The sequence below is a fragment of the Aotus nancymaae genome, unplaced genomic scaffold, assembly GCF_030222135.1.
Source record: "Aotus nancymaae isolate 86718 unplaced genomic scaffold, 86718_ANA_hifiasm-v0.15.2.pri h1tg000073l, whole genome shotgun sequence".
Taxonomy (NCBI): domain Eukaryota; kingdom Metazoa; phylum Chordata; class Mammalia; order Primates; family Aotidae; genus Aotus; species Aotus nancymaae.
In genome coordinates, this window is record NW_026988488.1 from 3596469 (window position 1) to 3619304 (window position 22836).

General features: G+C 38.4%; 1 protein-coding gene across 9 annotated transcripts in view; it reads left to right on the forward strand.

The window, feature by feature from the left end:
- Nucleotides 1-22836, forward strand: part of HEPH (hephaestin) — a 73485-nt gene that overhangs the window by 17906 nt on the left and 32743 nt on the right. For 5 of the 9 annotated variants that reach the window (XM_064367742.1, XM_064367740.1, XM_012460851.2 and 2 more), the window contains exons 6-13: nucleotides 1093-1347; nucleotides 6795-6963; nucleotides 8165-8301; nucleotides 9688-9819; nucleotides 13503-13714; nucleotides 14725-14875; nucleotides 17248-17460; nucleotides 19948-20161. In XM_064367742.1, the coding sequence (XP_064223812.1) occupies nucleotides 1093-1347; nucleotides 6795-6963; nucleotides 8165-8301; nucleotides 9688-9819; nucleotides 13503-13714; nucleotides 14725-14875; nucleotides 17248-17460; nucleotides 19948-20161 (1483 nt within the window). The remainder of the gene's footprint in view (nucleotides 1-1092; nucleotides 1348-6794; nucleotides 6964-8164; nucleotides 8302-9687; nucleotides 9820-13502; nucleotides 13715-14724; nucleotides 14876-17247; nucleotides 17461-19947; nucleotides 20162-22836) is intronic. The other 4 variants (XM_064367744.1, XM_064367743.1, XM_064367746.1 and 1 more) reach the window with 1 other exon arrangement.

The following is a 22836-nucleotide window of genomic DNA, read 5'->3' on the forward strand; positions in this document are numbered from 1 at the left end:
CATACATAGTCCTTTTTAATCATCACAAGGACCAGGAGTAGTAGATGGATCTTTCTTATTTTATGTGTGAGGACACAGAGGCACCTAAGATTATGCAGCAGATAAATGGCACAGCTAAAATTCCAACCCTCATCTCTCTGACTGCATAGATTGTGCTCTTTCCATTAGGCTACCCTGCCTCATAATGTAGAATAGCACATAGGCTGGTGACAGCCTGTGGAATAGCACACAGGCAAAAGTTATATACTATATGTTCAATTACTTTTCTGGGGGTTGCCCACTGATACAATTAATTAATATTGATTTGTTTTAAAAAGGAAGAACCTAGCAAAATTATCCATTTTGTGGAGAAAAATGGTTTCCTTCAAGCTACCTCGCTTATATCCCCTTTCCAACGCTGTGCTTATGTCTATAAGGGCATTGACCATATTAATTAAATTAAAAAGAAACTAAAGGCACAGAATCTCTGAGGCATGAATGGAGAACTGATTTTAGGAATATAAACAAGTCGATTTTGTTTTTGTTTCATTAAGGAAGTCATTTACTGGCCGTTAGTGACTGGGGTGGACTAAAAACCAGACAGTCACAAAAGGAAGTGAAAATTCAGAAAGAAGATGTAAAGGATGGCTTAGACAACTCAACTTTCTCTTGAGTTTTACACCAATTGATTATAATAGCCATGCTAATTAGTCAGCCAATTTGACAATTGTCCTGTGGAAATTTTTAGAATAAAACCACCCTGAAAGAATAGCCTGCAAAATAACTCAATTCCTTAGAGAGCTTCTTCACATTTCTGGTTTGGAATATTGGCTTTAAGCACTTAGTAGCTCTATGGCCTTAGGAAAGAAGTAAATTCACCTCTCTGAGCCTTGGTCTTCTCTCTTTTTTTTTTTTTTTAAATGAGACTAATAATATCTGCCTATTTCTCAGGGATGTTTTTGAGATTTAAAGAAGATAATACACATGGTTAACACAGTGTACTCTTTATAACCTCATTTAAATGTTACTTACTATTATTATTAAATGGTAAGGCTTCTTCCATTGGGCAATCCTTTCCTAATTCTGATATTTTCTTTGCGTTTTCTTTTGCAGCAATCAATGGCTTTGTTTACGGGAATTTACCAGAGCTGAACATGTGTGCACAGAAGCGTGTGGCCTGGCACTTGTTTGGCATGGGCAATGAAGTTGATGTCCATACAGCTTTTTTCCATGGACAGATGCTGACCACTCGTGGACACCGCACTGATGTGGCTCACATCTTTCCAGCTACCTTTGTGACTGCTGAGATGGTGCCCTGGGAACCTGGTACCTGGTTAGTTAGCTGTCAAGTGAACAGTCACTTTCGAGGTGAGATCCAACATTTCTAACCCTTGGGGTGTAAGAGGGAGGTATGATAATAGTCAAAGGAGGCTGGGCCTCTGGCCTGCAGCGATAAGTTAAGTCTTCCAGTTGAGGCATCTTGGGACAAAGGATAGCACACTAGATTAGAAGTCAGGGGACCCAAGTTTTTTCCTGAATCTGCTGGGAAACTTGTTCGGTAACCTTGGACACATCTCTCTGTGTTTAATCTTCCCTTCCCCCTCTTGAACATAAGATGCTTTGGGGATGAATAGGAATTCTTTTAATAAGCTTTTTATTGTTTGCTTAGAATTCTAAACAATTAAGACCTGGAGACATTTTCAACTTATTGAACAGGGAGTAAAGGAGAGATTAGTTAAAAGACAGTAACATTTCCATAGGAGATCATGGTGTATTGTGGGTACATAGTTGCACTCTGGTTGGAACGAAATAACGGTAAGAGTGGAAGGTTTTGTTTTCAAAGGGAGAAACATTAAAGTAATGGCATTGCAGAGCAATGTACTGAGAAAAATCAAAGGCATCAGAAGGGAGGAAGAGCATATGAGGTCATGGAAAGAGCAGTAGATAATTGATTAGGTTTGAATTGTAGTCTTAGGTTTGTGAAAAGTATTATAAGACTTGAGGGGAGAGATCCAAGATGGCCAATTACTAACAGCTCAGGATTGTAGGTCCCAGTGCAAGCATAGAGAACGAGAAGACACCACACGTTCAGACGAATTTTTGTTGCTAATGGACCAGGAGATTCCCAGTGGAGGAGCCCCACAGGTCGCCAGTGCGACTCTTGTGGCAGGCGTGGTGATTTTGCCAGCGCCCTGGTGTGGTGGTTCCTGGTGCAGAGTAAACAGGACTGAGTCCCCTTTTGGTCGACTTTTGGAGCTCCGGGAAGGCAGAGTCACCTATTTAGCTGATTGAAAAAGGGACTCAAGAAGGAAGCCAGACCGGAGATTCCCAGGCAGAAAAGCACCATGAAACTTAACACCGCTGTTTTAGCCAGCGCAGTGGGTTGCTCAGATTTTGGAGCTGGGAATCAACAAGTTGGATGTCCACTCAGAGACCTAATTTGAAAGTCGGTGATTACAAAGACGACAGGTGGATACATTTATAAAGACGGGAAGAAACCAGCGTAAAAAGACTGAGAATTACCCAAAATCAGAATGCCTCTCCCTCTACAGGGGATCACAGTTCCTCACCAACAAGGGAACAAGGCCTGATAGAGAACGAGTGCATTCCATTAATAGAATTAGCCTTCAGAATGTGGATAATAAGAAACTTCAGTGAATTAAAAGAACATGTTCTAGCCCAATGTAAAGAAACTAAGAACCTTGAAAAAAGGTTTGACAAAATCCTAACGAGAATAGACAATTTAGAGAGGAATATAAGTGAATTAATGGAACTGAAGAATATGATACGAGAACTCCGCGAAGTATGCACAGGTTTTAACAGTTGAATTGATCAAGCAGAAGAAAGGATATCAGAGGTCGAAGACCAACTTAATGAAATGAAATGAGAAGACAAGATTAGAGAAGAAAGAGTAAAAAGGAATGAGCAAAGTCTCCAAGAAATATGGGACTATGTGAAAAGACCTAATTTTCGTTTGATAGGTGTACCTGAATGTCATGAAGAGAATGAATCCAAGCTGGAAAATATTCTTCAGGATACTATTCAGGAAAACTTTCCTAACCTAGTAAGGCAGGACAATGCTCAACTCTAGGTAATACAGAGAACACCACAAAGATATACCTCAAGTAGAGCAATCCCAAGACACATAATGATTAGATTCACCAGGGTTGAAATAAAGGAGAAAATTCTAAGGGCAGCTAGAGAGAAAGGTCAGGTTACCCATAAAGGGAAGCCTATCAGACTCACAGCAGATCTCTCAGCAGAAACTTTACAAACTAAAAGAGAGTGGGGGTCAATATTCAATATCCTCAAAGAGAAGAATTTTCAACCCATAATCTCATATCCAGCTAAACTAAGCTTCATAAATGAAAGAAAAATAAAAATTGTTCACGAACAAGCAAGCACTCAGAGATTTCATCACCACCAGGCCTGCTTTACAAGAGCTTCTGAAAGAAGCACTATACACAGAAAGGAACAACCAGTATCAGTCATCCCAAAAACTTACCAAAAGGTAACGAGTATCTCCATAATGAAGAATTTATATCAACTAATGGGAAAAATAGCCAGCTAGCATTAAATGACAATATTAAACTCACAAATATCAATATTAATCCTAAATTTAAATGGACTAAATGCCCCAATCAAAGACACAGACAGGCAAATTGAATAAAAAGTCAAAACCCATTGGTACGCTGTATCCAGATCCATCTCATAAGCAGATAAGCAGGGACATACTAAGACTTAAAACAAAGGGTTGGTGGAGGACGTACCAATCAAATGGAGAGCCAAAAAAAAAAAAAAAAAAAAAAAACAAGAGTTGTAACTTTCATCTCTGACAAAATAGACTTTAATAGCAACAAAGACTAAAAGAAACAAAGAAGGACATTACATAATGGTAAAAGGATCAATGCAACAACAGGAGTCAATGATCATAAATATATATGCACCCAATATAGGAACACCCAGATACATAAGACAAGTTCTTAATGACTTATAAAGAGACTTGGACTCCCGCACAATAATAGCGGGAGACTTTGACACCACATTGTTAATATTCGATGGATCAATGAGATAGAAAATTAACAGGGACATCTATGATTTGAACTCAGACCTGGAACAAGTAAATTCAGTGAACATTTATAGAATTCTTCACCCCAGGTCCACAGAACATACATTTTTCTCAGTATCACATTACACCTATTTTGAAAGTGACCACATAATTGGAAGTAAATCACTCTTCAGCATCTGCATAGCATTTCACAGACTTAAATGAAATATTGGTTGGCTGTTTGTTTGTTATTTTCCTGCCTTATTCCTTCCTGTCTCTGCTGTTAAGCACAATTATCGGCATAAAAGAGGTTTTTAATACCTATTTTTAGATTGCATTCCAGCCTGGGCAATAGAGCAAGGCTCCTGTTCTCTCTCCCCCTTTCTCTTTCTCTTTCTTTCTTTCTTCTCTTTTTCTCTTCCTCCCTCACTCCCTTTTTCCCTCCCTCTCTCCCTCCTTCCTTCCTTGATTAAAAAAAAAATTATGTGTTGAAATAGATGATTTCTAATTGCTACTCATATCAAGGAATCAGCTAATTTTTTCTGAATGAGTGTTTATCTCCAGGGCACCATGGCAAATGTCCAATAAATATATAACAGAAATTTCATCCAGAAAAGAAATGAAAACTTTAAGAGAAGTTTAGGGTATATAATGAGCAATGTCAGAATTGATCATTCATTCTTTCGTATGTTCTTTATTCAGCAAATTTGTTATTGACCTCTTACTATTGACCATAGGACGAGTATGTGCTAATGCTTACAATATTCTAAATATTCTTTACATAGATCATATTATTGAAATGTTTTCAATTTCCCAATGCATTTTTATTGTTATATCCTTTGTTCTACAGATAAAGGAACTGAGATCCAGAGCTATTGAAAAATTTACTTAATAGCTCTGTATCTCAGTTCCCTTATCTGTAGCACAAAGGAACAGAAACACAGAACAGAGCTGTTATGATCTCATAGTAGGTAAATGAGAGATCTGAGAATAAAACTCATATCTTTCTCAGTTTGAGTCTCTTCACTAGGTTTGTTGAGAGGATAGCATTTTCTCTGACTAGAGAGATTGATGTGTACTTTAAAGTGAGAGAAGTGATGCTCCAAGCTCCAAGAAGGAAGCCCATGTTACATAATGATGAATTCCAAAGTGTAACGAGGTTCAAGGGCATCTAACTAACTCCAAGCCCTCAAAAGAAAAAAAGATGAAAAAAGAAAAAAAAGTATTATAAGACTTCAGGCAAGTGTCTTTCCATTTCTAGGCCACATTTGCCACATCAGTAAAATGGGAAAGTTGGTCTAAATAGTCTCCAAAATCCTCTTCAGCTTTCCATTTTAAGAATTATTTGACTTATGGTAAATTAGAAGGGTGTCAGAAAAATGATATGTGAGTACTTGAAGTGGATTAGATTAAGAGGAAAATAAATCTTGGGTGTCAGGTTTGACACAATAAGGGCCAGTTACATGTGCTCCTTTATCCTGGGTATGTCTTACCACCAAAGCTTTCTAGGTAATAGAATATAAATATGGATTGGGGTTAGAGATGCAGCATGATCATGGAATAAGTATGGACCTTAGAGACAGACATGCTTGGATTCAAATCCTGGTTCCATCACTTGTTTAGCCAGCTTTGATAAGTCATGTCACTTCTCTGAGCCTATTAATGGCAGTAGTGATGTATACCTCGTAAAACTGTAATGAGATTTTAGAGAGAAAATGTGATTTTTGAATCTTAGAGAATAGGGGGATCATGTGACCAAGAGAGTAGATTTAAGAGAAGAAAATGAGCACGTAAGATGGGAGCTTAAGTCTCAACTCCACCTCTGACTAGCTGTGCAACCTCAGGCAAGTTATTTAACCTCTCTGATCTTTAGTTTTCTTCATCTGCAAAAGGGGACATTAAAAGTCTATTTTGTATGATGGTTGTGAAGATTGATAGAAGTAACATATATACTCCCTGGGACTGAAACTTTAGAAAATATGTAAAGCACCTGACACAGAACCTAACATAAAACATATTGAAGAGAATGAATATTCTTTCGTCTACCTTCATCATATCTCAGATTTCTAATTTACAAATTTCCAATCTCGCTGGGAAGCTGTGGGACTCTAATAAAATAATGTAGCTGAGTGAGTTCTATAAGTTGCTAAGCCAATATAAGACAATACTATCCATTGCCACGCTGACTTAATATAGTATATTCCACATTTGAAAGCACTACTTAGAATCTACATTTTCCTGACAGTCCCAAGTCTGAAGCTTCAACTCCATGAAGAGAAGATGTTCTTTTATTTTGAGAGCTTCCCAGTTTATAAATAATTAACCCTATTTTAAATATGATGCTCTTACCAGTCCTGTGAGGTGGATTTTCCTATTCTCTCCTTTGGCAAAAGAGGGAAACTCGGACTGAGGAAGTGACTTGCCTAAGGTCCTGCAGATAGTGGTTAAAGGTCCAGCTTGAACTCAGGTTTCCTTACTTCTGTCTCTGTGATGTTGCTACAATGTGAGCCTTTATGCAGAGGCAGGAATGAGGATCTAGTAAATGCCTCAGTGGTGGCATAAGCAAGTGGAGGTACTTGAATTTTACCTGGGCTCTCTCTCTCAGCCAGGTGCTTTAAAAATGAGAGAAAGTGGCCCATTTTGGAGCAGGAGTAAAGAGAGTAGTGGAGAGTTGGAGGAGGAAACACTAGCAGAAGGAGGAAAGTGAGTCTTCTGGGTAAAAATCCTGTTGGATAGAATGGGGCCAGTTATAATGTTCTTCCTTCAGATGGCATGCAGGCACTCTACAACATCAAGTCTTGCTCCACGACCCCTCCTGTGGACCTGCTCACAGGCAAAGTTCGACAGTACTTCATTGAGGCCCATGAGATTCAGTGGGACTATGGCCCGATGGGACATGATGGGAGTACTGGGAAGAGTTTGAGAGAGCCAGGCAGGTAAGAGGCAGTAGGCTCCCTCTCCTTACTTCTGTGTCCAGCTCCAAACACCTATTATCTTTTTCCTAGAAACCTCTCACTTTACTTGGGGATGCACATAATTGTCTGGCTGGGGTTACATGACACAACTGTTAGCCAAGTTCTTGTGGCCCTCTAGAGAGCTTGCTCTTGGGGTGATACAGGTAGCAAAGCTTTTTGTGAGGTTATTCCATATCCCCAGCAAAGGGTCAAAGCAGAGTTTCAAGTTGGTTCTACTATAATTCCTGGCCATTATCATAAAGGAAAGCCCAGTTGGGACCAGTTCCTGTATCAGTTGAAATAGCTATTTTTTCCAGTTTTTATTCACTTTACCCATTATTTACCTCCTTGCTTCTTCATTTCTTTTCTATAGTCCGAAAGAGGCATTTGAGTAGGCGTATAAAAAGCACTCTGAGAAATATAGGAAGGGAAGCAATCTGCCTTTTGGCTATTCCATGCTCATTCTTTTGAAGGAATTTCTCCAAGTTCTCCTGCCTCATGCATTACCCAGATGTGGGTGAGATAGAGTAGGAGGTTAGTGCCCTACTCAGTTGCTGGGTCTTATGTCACACCACTCACTGGGCAATCAATTGTGACAGGTCTTCCACAGAGGAGGCACTTGATAGATGACTAAGAGAGGGGTTGGGGGAAGATCCTTTATGGTTATACTTCTAGCAGAAAATAATAGTGTAAATCTGCAGCAAACAGGAAAGTTGGTGTTTGAGTCTCAGCATAGATTCCAGGATCTCCAATTGGGCTTATTAATTTAGTGGCCTTTCATTTTAGAGTGAGACAAAGGATTATTAATACCTAAGGATGATTAAGAACAGAGGTAAACTATGAGTCTCTGGAGGGCAGAACTGGTTCCAGAGCCTGGAACTTACAAGCAAGAATATTCCAACTTACCCTAAAAAAGAATTCTAATAATTTAAAATAAACAGTAAGGGAGATTGTCTCTTCTGGATATGAGTTTCCTGTCTTTGGAAAGGCTCAAGCAGAAGCTGTAAATAACTTAATAGTGGTGTCATCAAAGGAGATATCTTCACTGGTGGGAGTTAACGCAGATGAGCTCTGAGGTCCTTTCTAAACATAAACATTTGTAACTTGATGAGACAAAGGGTGAGATGGGAGTCTATTTTGAATACCTAATAAATCATATCATATTTTCCTTTTTATACATCAGTAACTCAGATAAGTTTTTCCAGAAGAGTTCCAGCCGAATTGGGGGCACTTACTGGAAAGTGAGATATGAAGCCTTTCAAGATGAAACATTCCAGGAGAAGATGCAGTTGGAAGAAGATAGGCATCTTGGAATCCTGGGTGAGGAATTTTTAACTTATGAAATTCACTGACTAGAGCCAGAAAAGTGAGGAGGACTTTGAAACTTGGGCCTGGACATGACTTAGGAGCACATTATAGACCAGCGTCTTCTAAAGTGAGTCTTATGAGAAGATTGTTTTGTGAAAAAGGGTTACGAGTCTGAATGTGTTCGAAAAAACACTAAGTTAAGTAGTTAAATAGTGCTTTTTTGCTACAGGATTTCTAAGAGCCTTAGATTTATTTTTGTTTATCATGAATCTCCACTTTTTTTCAGTGAATGTCTTCCAATACCACTGATATACAGTACACACTTTTAGAATTCCTTCTCTAGAGGTATTCCTAAAGGGTTATACAAGGAAGTAAGACTATCTAGGTTCTCAGCAATCTGGGGCCAGTAGCGGATTGGCATGACATGCAGACATGCTTGAAACAGGAAGCATGCAGAATAGGCTTAGAGTCTGAACTTGAAGAAGGTCTCTAGAAAGGCTAAATCAAAGTTAGATGAGGTTTAGTAACACGATGGAACCAGAAAATAAAATAGGCAAGATGGAAAAAACTTTGGAAATTAATATAATAGACCATACTCGGGATAGGTGTGTGCCAGTTGATTCTAGCTCTAATAATGGACAATAAATCTTACATCAGCTGGATAGGGAGATATAATGATGAGAAATCCACCCTAGGAGTGGTGAGTGTGAAGGAGTTATTATTGACTGGATTTCAGTATGGGTGCCCAGTCTTTGAGAAGAGGTGTAATGTTAGATATGGAAATTGAGTAGGACACCAAGCTAGAAACGCTGACCAAGGGTTAGAGCCAGCATAAGTGCTCAGTTTTGGTACTTTTGGTCTGCCTCAAAGGTGGCCTAAGCTAGATTAGATGTGGTGGGTAGTGAAGTTCAGAAGAGTTTAGAAGTTGTGGCTCTATTTACCTACTCCAGTGCCTGGATAGAAGATATACTAATTCTCTTAGATAGTTCCACCAAGAGATGCAGCTATGGGATCTGGGACAATAAAGTAAGTGAAAATGAGATTGGGCCTGACAGTGGGATGAAAGAAAGTCCTGGCCTCTGGTCCTGGTTGAATGGCTAATCAACCATTTAAATTTCTCTCAGCTGAAATTTTCTCATCTGTAAATTGGAGTTAATTCCTGCCCTATATGCCATAAAATGATGTTTGACAATTGAATAATGTAATGAATTTTCCAGTGTCTTTTATAACTGTAAATTTCAATACACTTGAAAGGGATTGTTCTTATTATTACAAAGAAAAGAGTTCTTTATCTTCTTCACATTGACTTTCCTTTTCTCTCCCTCCTTCTTCTTCCATTTTCTTCCTCCCTGTTCATCCCTTTAGTCATTCTCATTGTCTCTCCTTCCCATTTTCCAGGGCCAGTTATCCGGGCTGAGGTTGGTGACATCATTCAGGTGGTCTTCTACAACCGTGCCTCCAAGCCATTCAGCATGCAGCCTCATGGAGTCTTTTATGAGAAAGACTATGAAGGCGCTGTATACAATGACGGTGAGCCAGCAGGGTTTCTAGCAAATGTGGGCTCCAGGAGGTATCAGGTGTCTCTAGAAAACAAATAAATGGTGGATGGGGAGGGAGAAGTAGGCAGAATTAGTTTCCATATGTGAATGTTGTTGAATGAATCAATAATATAATAGCAAAACAGAGCTAGGCTTCACTAATAAGAGAAAACTTTTAAAAATGTATTTAAATATAACCTAATTCTAAAAACAAGTGTATTATAGAACTTCAGAAAGCAGAAAATTGCAAAGTAAATAAACATCATTTATAGATAAATTGTCATATAACTTTTGATATAACTTTAAATATTTTTATGTGTTTATACAAGTTTGTATAGAGATATATGATCATATGGTTTGTACAGTTTTGCATCCTACTATTCTCACTTACCATTGTACTGTGTTCGTTTTCCCATGCCATTATAATGTTACATTTTAATGACTATATACTACTTTATCTCAAGGATTTGTCATAATTTACTTACTTTATCGTTTGTTGCTTAGATATGTAGGTTTTTTCAGTATTTTTGAATATTGTAAATCAGGCTGCAATGAATGAATGCATACATCCTAGCTTGCATTTTGGATTACTGTATCAGAAGAGAATCCTAGAAGTGACAGTATTGTGTAATTAATTTTTTACTTTCTCTAAGAATATTAATGCATGCTAATTCTAGCCAAAATATAAAAGAAAAATTGAAAGCATTAATGGAAAATTTGCAGAGAAATCTAGAATGAACATTCTATAAGGCAACTTGTCTAGTCTCTTGAAGAAGTCAATACTATCAATAGGAGGATTAGAGACATAATAATCAAATGCAGTGTGCAAACCTTGAGTGAATCTGCTTGTAAAAAACAGCTTTAGGAGGCATTTTGGAGATAATAGCAAAATTATTGATATAGACTGAATATTAGATGTTATTAGGGAGTTTTCTTAGGTGTAATAATGGCATTATAGTGAAATATGAGATGCTTGCTAATATTTTAGCTATAAAATGTCATGATGTTTACATTCTACTTCCAAATGATTCAACAAAAGCAAACAAACAAAAACTGTGTGTATGTGTGTGTATGTGTACATACACATAGATTAGACAAATTAAAGGTGGTGGAGTGTTAGCAATAGACTCTAAGTGACAGGGTGATCATTGCACTATTTTTTAAAAATTTTCTGTATATTTGAAAATTTGAAGAGTAAGAAATAATGAATGAATAAGAAAAGATAAAAGTAGACAAAAATGTAGACAAAGCTATTTATTTAAAAGGTTCATATCCACAAGTAGAATAATATATGCAATAAATTCTGAAAGGAATGTTCAACCTGGAATAATCACACAAGTGTAAATTAAAACAACAGTAAGTTTTGTTGATGTCATTGTTTGCCTACAAGACAGTTACTGTGACAAGATTAAAAAGATTTCCCCAGTGCTGATGAGGTTGTAAATTACAAACTAAATTATAACCCCTTGTTGTAAGCTATACTACAAATATTCTTCCATATGCTTCTTTGCACACTTTTATAAACATTTCTTCAGAATATATTTTTAAGATGAGGAATTGCTACATCAGAGGATACATACATTAAAATTTTTGGTACCTACACCCAAATTGCTCTCTTGAGAGATTTGCTGTATTATCAGTTTAGAGTTCTATTAGCAGTATCTGAAGAGGGCTCCTTTCCTTACAACCTCATCAGCACTGGGGAAATCTTTTTTAATCTTGTCAAAATGACTGTCTTGTAGGGAAACAACGACATCAACAAAACTCACTGTTGCTTTGATTTACATTTGTTTGATTATTTTAGATTGAACATTCTTTTCAGTATTTATTGCATGTATTATTCTACTTGTGGATATAAACCTTTTAAATAAATAGCTTTGTCTACATTTTTGTCTCTTTTTTTGTTTTTTTGTTATATATATATATATACATATATAATTGCATTTTAGGTTCTGGGATACATGTAAAGAACATGTAGGATTGTTGCATAGGTACACACATGGCAGTGTGATTTGCTGCCTCCATCCCCATCACCTATATCTGGCATTTCTCCCCATGTTACCCTTCCCCAACTCCCTACCCTCCACTGTCCCTCCCCTAGGCCCCCCTAACAGACCTCAGTGTGTGATGCTCCCCTCCCTGTGTCCATCTGTTCTCATTTTTCAACATCCACCTATGAGTCAGAACATGCAGTGTTTGATTTTCTGTTCTTGTGTCAGTTTGCTGAGAATGATGATTTCCAGGTTCATCCATGTCCCTGCAAAGGACATGAACTCATCATTTTTTATGGCTGCATATTATTCCATGGTGTATATGTGCCACATTTTCCCTGTCCAGTCTATCATTGATGGACATTTGTCTTGCTTCCAGGTCTTTGCTATTGTAAACAGTGGTGCAATGAACATTAGTGTGCATGTGTCCTTATAAATAGAATGATTTATAATCCTTTGGATATATGCCCAGTAATGGGATTGCTGGATCAAATGGAATTTCTATTTCTAGGTCCTTGAGGAATCGCCACACTGTCTTCCACAATGGTTGAACTAATTTACACTCCCACCAACAGTGTAAAAGCGTTCCTATTTCTCCACATCCTCTCCAGTATCTGTTGTCTCCAGATTTTTTAGTGATCGCCATTCTAACTGGCGTGAGATGGTATCTCAATGTGGTTTTGATTTGAATTTCTCTAATGACCAGTGATGATGAGCATTTTTTCATATGTTTGTTGGCCTCATATATGTCTTCTTTTGAAAAGTGTATGTTCATATCCTTTGCCCACTTTTGAATGGGTTTGTTTTTTTATTTCTTGTAAATCTGTTTTAGTTCTTTGTCGATTTTGGATATAAGTCCTTTGCTAGATGGGTAGATTGCAAACATTTTTTTTCAAATTCTGTCTACATTTTTTAAAAAAGTATTATTCCCTTTTACACTTACCCTCTTTATAGGTGAGTGAGTAGGGTAGGTGCCATTTAAACCATTTCTTACCATCATGCATTTTTATAATTTGCAAAATCTTTGCTAACTTAACTTGTAAAAAAAGTTATCTAGCTATTTTCAATTGTACTTGTTTGATTACTGATGGCATGAAAATTTGAAAAAAGTATGTGCATTGCTTGGCCATGTTTTGTTTCCATTTTAGAAATTGCAGCCTTAGTGTTATATGTATATACGTATATAAATGCACATATATACACATACATACATATATAACATATACACATCCACATATACATAGTACATATTGAAAGGAAAAAAAAATAATCACAGCTGTTTAAAAATGAAATGAGCTATAATGGCAGATAGTGAGTCTCACATCACTGCACAGTTTTAAGCAGAAGTAGTGATGTAAGAGCAGATTAACGTATGTTTTCAAGTGAGGGATGTTCCAAATTAAGTGCTAAAGTCCCTTTTAATCCCGAGGTCCTATGATTTTAGAAAACCGAAACATAGGGAAGATTAAATTGCTGCAGTTCATATAGCAAGTAATGGCAGAACGAGAAAACAAACTCATCTCTTGACTCCTAGACCAGAGTCCTTTCAATATTCAATATTCCATGTTGCTGCTACTGTTGCTCCAAAATGCCTTTGTAGTTTGTAATCTTTATTTCACCATTTTGAGCTGATGATTCTCATTCTAGTCAATGTAAGTAATGAGTACCATATTTTTCCCTACAGGTTCATCTCACCCTGGCTTGGTTGCTAAGCCCTTTGAGAAAGTAACATACCGCTGGACAGTCCCCCCTCATGCTGGTCCCACTGCTCAGGATCCTGCTTGTCTCACCTGGATGTACTTCTCTGCTGCGGATCCCATAAGAGACACAAATTCTGGCCTGGTGGGCCCCCTGCTGGTTTGCAGGGCTGGTGCCTTGGGTACAGATGGCAAGCAGGTATGTCAGGGTTATCTGGCTAGGAAGCCTGCTGGGATAAGGATGAAGCTGGCTTGCTGGATAGCAGTTAAGCATGGAACTGGGTTCTGAAGTTTAGGGAATAAAAGAAAAATAATCAAGCTGGCCCATCCGAAATTAATATTTGGTGACCTCATGCTATCTTGCATGTTATTTTTTGTACTGGCAAACATATCTTCCTTAGCCTCATAGATAATTCACGATATCCTTCCATCATCTCCTCCTTTTCTCCCTCCCTCTCTCCCTCCCTCCTTTCCTCCCTTCCTCCCTTCCTCCTTTCCCTCCTTCCCTCCTTCCTTCCTTCCTCCCGTCTCCTTCTCCCTCTCCCTTACGTCAGTGGCTCCTAAACCTTGCTCCTGATCCCTAAATCTGCTTTAATATTTGCCTGTCTTCTTTTGTATTCAGCCCACGATTTCTATTGTGTAACATTGGGTGAGCTACTGAACTTCTCTTTGACTCAGTTTTCTCATTTGTAAAAAAGGGATAACAATGGAAGAAGACACCTTGGGTTTCTGTGAGGATTAACTAAAATAATCCATATAGAGTGCTTAGTACAGTGTAAGCACTCGGTAAATGTTAGTGGTGACAATAATTACTATTCATATTACTTATCTTTTATTTTCTTGTTTCCCCCAAGACCCTACTCTGCTTTTCTAGCCACCTCCCCTCAGTCCTCTCCCCAGGTGATTCCAAGTTCTCTTTTTTCACAGTCTGTACCTCTTATTTCTTATCCTATGCTCCTTCCCTGACCCCTTTCATACACTTCTTCCCCGTCAGGCTTGTCCTTTTATTCTGATCCTCTTCTCTCATCTGCAATTTGAGGATAAGGAAAACTGCTTAGCAATAGCTGCATCTCTGGGTAGGAGATATGGGCTCAAAATGGGAAAAGAAAATGGGAAGGAGTCTGGAATCCCTGGATCTGTAGCAACACAGTCCACAACTGCTGAAACCATTGTCGTTTTTCCCTCTACTTTCTTCTATTGGGCCTGCAGAAAGGGGTGGATAAAGAATTCTTTCTTCTTTTCACTGTGTTGGATGAGAACAAGAGCTGGTACAGCAATGCCAATCAAGCAACTGCTATGTTGGATTTCCGACTGCTTTCAGAGGATATCGAGGGCTTCCAAGATTCCAATCGGATGCATGGTATGGGGAGTACTTTTGCCCTGGGCTAAATTGAGGGGTCCCAAGTCAAATCTAACTTTAACTGTAATCATGACCAATCCTGAAAATACTGATTTTATTGGTCATCTCTGTCCAAGAGACGAGCTAGATTGAGAGATTCAACCTAACACAACAGATCTGATACTTAGTACCTTTGGGTGCTGTGTCCTGTGTTACACAATATGGGGGACACTGGAAGAAAGTACTGTGAGATGAGGATTGTGCACCAGAAATCTACAAGGGATTGTGAAGAATAAGCCAAATGATACCTTTCCAATCTTATCTCCCCACTTCCTTATCTTTCACTACCTTTGCTTCCCCCACCCCATACTCCTGCCAGCTGGAACTATTTTTCTTTGTGAACATGCTGATTTCATTCTTTTGCAGTGTTGTTCCCTTCACTTGAAATGTCACTGCTTACATCTTTGTCCTCAGCCTGCGGGAATTCTATGCATTGTCTATGACACAACTCAAAAGCTACTTCCTCCATGTAACCATTTCTTATCAGCCAAGCTCAGGGTAATGGCAACCTTTCCTGAACTACCATTGCATTTCAATCAGACCATTTTAATAGCAAGTTCCATATACTCTTCAACATTGTATCCGTTTGTTAAATTGATTTTGATTTCTGCAAGAGTGTAGTCTCTTTAAACATGAGCATTAAATGTTGCTTATCTCTGTATCCTCTACACTGTCTAATACATAGTTTATTGAATTAGTAAACTACTAAATGAATGGGTGGATGGATGAGTAAATGAATGGGAAGACATGGTTCCAGTTTGCAAGGAGCTTCCGGCAATTTGCAGTGAGATGCGATTAATAAAATTTATGAAACATTTATAGAATAATCCAAGAAAGACTATTATTAAGTGCTTAATTAAAAACTAAGTGCTGAATTAAAAGCTGTGTAGAACAACTGTTTCATAAGAGAAGGAGATCATTAATGAGGAAGTATCACATTAAAATATTTCTGGAAGAAAGAAGTGCTTGAGCTTGGGCTTGAAGACTGAATAGATTTTCAACCAGGCAAGGGAAGCATAATCATGGAGTTAGTAGTGTTCCTATTAGCATTCTAGGGGATTATCACACAGTGTGACACATTAAAGTTAATTCCAGTAGATATGAAGGCATTGAAAAGGAGTAGGCTTCAAACAAGTCTCCCTCCTGTATTTTGCATTGGGAGGGTGGTATAGGAGGGAAAAAAGAATGAGTGAGTTGTTTTTGGTTCCATCTCTTGGTTTCCATTACTAGTTAGTTCCATCATTTGGAAAAAATAAAACAGTCTCATGAGCAAAGTTCATTCCAGTTAGAATTTACTGAGCACCTAATTAGTATGAGGTGCTCAGGCAGTCACATAGATATAGAAAAAAAAAATTGATATGCTTCCTGTTAGGTCAATCCATTGCAGCAAATAGATTTCTAAGTAAATCACCAGAAAGTATATCAGTTACATTCCATGGTAACTGATATTGCAGATAATCTTTTATAAAATTGTGTGGGATAAAAGTTTCATGGATCAAAGCGAGAGTAATAACTGCTTTACAGAGGATATTTGAATAAAGATATGACGAGTGAATGGTAGGATGCCATAGAAAGATACCGTAAGGGAAGTTCATTCCATCAAGAGGAAACAGTATGTGAAAAGTCAACAGGTATTATCAGGGCACCTACAATGTTTAAAGCGTTGGTAATGCAGAGAGAAATAGAGCTCAGAGGACAATGGTGTGTATGCGTGTGTGTGTGTGGAAGAGGATGGGAGGACAGACTTCAGGTAGGGGTCCCAGAGAGGTGGTTATTTTAGGAGTTCAGGCCATAGAGGATGAGGCCCAGAACCAGGGGAGTGGCAGTGAAGATGAAGAGGAGGAAACAGGTTTGAGAGCTGAAGATGGAATTTTCAGAACCCAAACACGTTATGGAGGGGTGGAAAATAAGATCAGTGTGGAGAAGGAACAAAGTGGTTGTAAAAGAACCAGAGAGTATGTTGCCACAGAAACCAAGGAAAAAGAGTTTCAAGAAATGGGGAATAGGAGAGATGTGTGTGTGTGTGTGTGTGTGTGTGTGTGTGTGTGTTTGTCTGTGTGTATGGTTGTGGTAGTGGAGAGTAGTTTAGTGTTGTCAGGATGTGGATCATGATGGACGTGAGGCCAGAAAGGACAGTTGAGTGCTCATCCCAAAGAAACAGATATTCACAACTAGAGTTAAAGTGACTTAGAGAAGAAGGCAGAGGAGTTGAGGATGACTCAGCAGTTTCAAGTTGTGTGAAACCATAATACATAGCTGATGCCATGCTGCTTGCCGGTGCTGGAGTAGTCTGGTCTCATCTCCTTATCTTGTCTTGTGTTTTTGTTTTCCAGCCATTAATGGGTTTCTGTTCTCTAACCTGCCCAGGCTGGACATGTGCAAGGGTGACACAGTGGCCTGGCACCTGCTCGGCCTGGGCACAGAGACTGATGTGCACGGGGTCATGTTCGAGGGCAACACTGTGCAGCTTCAGGGCATGAGGAAGGGTGCAGCCATGCTCTTTCCTCATACCTTTGTCATGGCCATCATGCAGCCTGACAACCTTGGTAAGTGCCTTAGCAGAGGCCCTAGAGGCTTTGTTGGGTATAGGGCCTGGGATGGGATCGGGAAGAGGGAGGATGGTGAAGAGAAAAGGAGAGGCATGTTGAGGGTTCTAAGAAGTTTGTAAAACACTTTTGTCTTTTTCTTCTTCAATGTGCTCTCCATGTTCTAGTTACTTGGATTCTCTACTCAGCTGCAAGCAGAATAGAGTTAGTAGAAGGTGGAGAAAATTCTTTTCTGGAACAACAGAAGAGAATTTGAGATGCTGTTTAGCTTTAGTGAAGTTCTTATATGGCAGGGAGTGGACTTGACCACATAGAGATTTTATAGATACAGTACTTTTATTGGGAGGAAGGTCAATGAGATTCACTTTTAAGTGCTATCAAATTTATATTCTGTGAGGATTTCTGCAGACTCTCACTTCTGGTCTCTCCCTTTCTCTTTCTCCCTGTGAAGCCCCCCCACCCCTGCCACCCCGTGTGTGTGTGTGGTGATGTAACTATTTCAGCCTGGAAATCAGAAAACAGGAGCCCTAGTTCAGCCTCGTCCATTAACTTGGTGTGTAAATTTGAAATTTGGTCTAATCACTTCCCTTCTCCCTAGCTAGATTTCTTCTTTCATTGATTCATTCCTTCCTGCCTTCCTTCCTTCAGTCCTTTTGTCCTTCCTCCATCTCTCCTTACCTCCCTATCCTTTTTCTTTCTTTTATGAAGATATTTGACTATAATATTTCTTCAGATTCTATGTATTTCTAGCATTTCATAATGCAGCAGTTATCTTTTCTTTAGTCCCTATGGTGTATTTTTTTCCCAACCATTAGATGTAAATAGTGTTTGTAAGAAAAACCTGTCAGTTCCACGCAGTTCGTATTAAACTTCTTTTTTACTTCTATAAATTCCATTCATATTTTGGGGAAAACATCATTGAACAAGTGTCTTCAACATTTTAATAATTTTAACCTAGTCCTGAGTTTGACAAACACTTGATATAAAGCTGGTCTCCTGAGAAATAGAACAGTGTGAAGGCTATTGCAATTTTCTCTGTGAGAGAAGTTTGGGGCTTGGACTAGGGAAGTGGCAGTGGAAAAGAAAAAATAATTTCGAAGGAATTTCTGATAGGATATATTGATGGAATAGATATGGGTGGTAAGAGAAATAGAAAAAGTAGATGTGGAAAGAAAAGAGTAGACCCTTTCTTTCAAGGTGTTTATAAACTAGTAGAAGGGATCATTTTAAAAGAGGGAGGCACTCAGCCCTTTAACATGTGGTTTAGATATAAAGTGCATTAGGAGTGGAGAGGCCAAGAATGTAGAACTCAATTTGTGCCAAAATAGTCGGGGAGGGCTTTCTGGAAAAGAAAAATGAATTGCGTCTTGGAAAATGAGTGAACTCTCATAGATACTTGGGGGTGGGGTTTGCAGGTATGTTCCAGAAATAGGGTAATAAAATGAAGATTCGGAGGTAGGAATGAATGGAAAATGTGAGACGCAATCAGGTTTTGGTGTAGTTGGAGAGCTAGTAGAGTTTAAGGCAATGTGTGGGAAGTAGAACTGGATTGATAGTTTGGGGCCAACTCATAGAAGGCTTTGAAAGTCAGGAAGAAGAATTTGTAGTGTTGGGATAAGCACTGAACAGCAAAGTAAGGAAACAATGAGAGTAATGTTCTAAGAAAGTTAGCTTCTCTTGATCAACAGTGAGTTTGAGTATCCTTGACGTAGAAATTTGGAGCTTAAGATCTTGTCCAGGCAACTCCACAAAACAGACAGACTGTTACCTGAGCCTTCCATTGTAAAAAACGAGTGAAGGGCCTTCTAAAGCTGTCTTAAGTAAGCATCCCTCTGCAATCAAGAAGTTCTCTTTCTTTTTAGCTAACTATTGAAGTCTATTTTATTTGTTTGGTACTTGGTAGGAGACAACTCATCAATGTTTTTCTTGAAATAATAATTATTACAGCTTTATTTACTTATTTATAGCTTCACTTAACTGAACATTGAATATGTTCTATACTAAACACTGTTCACATATTATTGTGTTTAATTGTAAAACATATAAAATAATCCTCATTTTTCTGATGAGGGAACTGAAAAACACACAGGTTTAGAAATTGCCACAAAGTTATATATAATAAATAACAGATAGGGTTAACAACCATGGCAGTTTGCCTAGTACTAAGGGGTTGCTAGGAATATGGGACTTACAGTGCTAAAACTAGAAACACCCTGATAGAGGGTGGTTATTCTAGTGGCAGATTTTAGTTTTAATAAACCCAGACAGTGTATGTAGCTTTGGAGCTGGAGCTCTTAACCTTTGAGCTCATTACTCTCAATAAACTTTTAATACTGTTTTATTTAATGTGTAGTTAAGACAAGAGCCTTATCTGAGACTATCTGAAACTACCTATTTTCTGCAGTCTGCCTAGGGAGAGGCAGGAAATTCCCCAGGCACCACCCAGGGGTGTTCTGAGTCAGATTTTTCTCTCTGATCCTCCCTCAGGGACATTTGAGATTTACTGCCAGGCAGGCAGCCATCGAGAAGCAGGGATGAAGGCAATCTATAATGTGTCCCAGTGTCCTGGCCGCCAAGCCACCCCTCGCCAACGCTACCAAGCTGCAAGGATCTACTATATCATGGCAGAAGAAGTAGAGTGGGACTATTGCCCTGACAGGAGCTGGGAACTGGAATGGCATAACCAGTCTGAGAAGGACAGGTAAGGCTTCAGAAATGGAGAGATTACACTTTCCGAAAATCACTTTGCAAATGAAAATACTGCAACTGTGAGATGAGGAGACTCTTATCTCAGGTCACCTAATATGATACCAACAGATTTGAGAGATGGGGCTGTAATGCAGCTCTGATGAATTCTAGCTCAGTGCCACTTCTATATTGATAAAGTGAGGGAATAAAGCTTGCTCGCACCTTCACCCTCAATCTTTGTCTCTCTTCTTTCGGTTAGCTGAAAGTATTTACCCTGGGACTTAAATTTCATAGAATTTACTCAAGAGACTGAATGTCTCAAGTTCAGCTGCCCCTTGACAAAATGGCATTGCATTTATTAAAGTACAGACTAAGCTATGTAGCAGAAAATGTTTAAAACAGAGTGATTGAAACTAGAATTTTATTTCTTATTCACATAATAGTACAAATATGAGCAATTCAGGGTGGGCAGGTGAACCCTGTCATCCTCAGCACTTCCTTTCATCTCTGGGGCCAAGATGCCTGTTCCAGTTGTAGCTATTCCTAGCCATCAAGAAGAAAGAAAGAAGTCAAAGGCACGCAGCATTGTCTATAAGGACACGGCGTGGAAGTTGTATATATCACTTTTTCTTATACTCTATTGTTCTGAACTAATTCTTATGGCCATCTTTGGCTGCAAAAAAATTCTGAAAACTGTAATCTCTGATTAGTCTGTCATGTGCTCAGCTAAAAGTTAGGTGATTCTATTACTGACAATGAAGGAGGAGAGAATGGAAACGTAGATACAAATTAGCAGTCTCCACTAGTTTGTTTTCAGTGCTCTCACTACACATTAGCAATTCTTACTCTTTATGTTGTTCGTTGAAAGTTGAAGTCTTCCTGCTAATGGTCTGAACATTTTTTATTTCCTTTTTAATTCTTTATTTTTGATGTTCAGATAGACATACAATTATCAAAACCAAACTCCATTGAACCTACAATAAGTTTTCTATGAACAGAAGCAGATAACTGGGCTGGACGTTTGTTTGAAGATTCCTTCTATTAGCTCTGTCTATGTACATGCTAAAAGGAAAATATATTACTAGTTGATATTTACTTTGGAAACACTAATTTAAGTCACAATTGACTACAACTACTGAGAATAAAATTTGACTTTATGTAGAAATATGTTATTTATTTAGTTCCTCTCATTTATTTCTAATCAGAACCCAGTGAGATATGCCTAACAAGATCTTATAATTAAAAAAAAAAAAAAAAACAAGAAAAAGAGATATTTACATCAGTTTGTTAAAAATATATTATTAGTTGCTAGCATTCAGGTAGGGCCCAAGTGAGAATTTTTTTAAATAATTTGAACTTTTATTTTAGATTTATGAAGTACATGTGCAGGTTTGTTACATGGGTATATTGTGTGATGCTTAGTTTTAGAGTATGAATGATCCTGTCATCCAGGTAGTGAGCATAGTATCCAGTAGTTAGTTTCTCAACCGTTTTCCCCATGTCCCTCCCCCTTTAGTAATCTCCAGTGTGTCTTGTTAAGTCTTTCTTCTAATTGATTTCAACTTTTATTTTAGTATGGGGGTACATGTGCAGGTTTGTTACATGAGTATATTGTGTGATGCTGAGGTTTGGGATACAGATCCCATCACACAGGTAGTAAGCATAGTACCCAGTGTTTCATTTTTCAACCCTTGCCCCCAACCCTAATTTCTATTGTTGCCATTTTTATGTATATAAGTACCCAATGTGTAGCTCCCACTTATAAGTGAGAACTTTTTGTTTTTCTGTTCCAGCATTAATTTACTTAGAAATTTGTGGCCTCCAGCTACATCTTTGTTGCTGAAAAGAACATAATTTCATTCTTTTTAAAGTCTGCATAGAATTCCATGGTTTATATGTACCACATTTCCTTTATCCAGTCCACCATTGATGGGCACCTAGGTTGATTCTATGTCTGTGCTATTGTGAACATGTACCTCTTTGGTAGAATGATTTATTTTATTTTTCTTGCCCATTTTATTTTTTTCTTTTTTCTTTTCTTTTTTATTTTTTTGAGACAGAGTCTCGCTCTGTCACCTAGGCTGGAGTGCAGTGGCGTGATCTTGGCTCACTGCAACCTCCACCTCCTGGGTTCAAGCAGTTCTCCTGCCTCAGCCTCCCTACTATAGGTGCATGGTGATTTGCTTTTTGCTTGTTGAATTAAGTTTTTGAAAATTTTAAAACATGACTTCCCCTCTCTGAGGCTGGGTATACTCATCTTGAAAATGATGCAGTATGGATGAAATAACAGGACTAGAAAAGAAGGGAGGGAAGGAGCAGCAGTCTTGAATCTAAATCCTGGCTCACTTTCTGGCTAACAGTGTCACCGCAGATAAGTCCTGTCATCTCTGAGCAATGGATTGCACCTCTGACACCTACCTATCCCATAGTCCTATTAGAAATATCAAATGATAAATCTGTTTGTAAACTAGAAAGAATCCTACAAGGAGAAAATCTGTAAGATTTCATTTCCTCCCTATGTCTCACCATCCTTTACCCTCTGGTTGCAGCAGCAGTTAATACTTTTTTGCCACCTTGTACCTTGCCCTTTTGTAAAACTAATTTCATTAAGACATCATGAAGATTAGAGCTAAAGCCTATGGCTTCTGATTCTTAACCCAGTGCTCTTGTGGTTTGAATTGTATGACA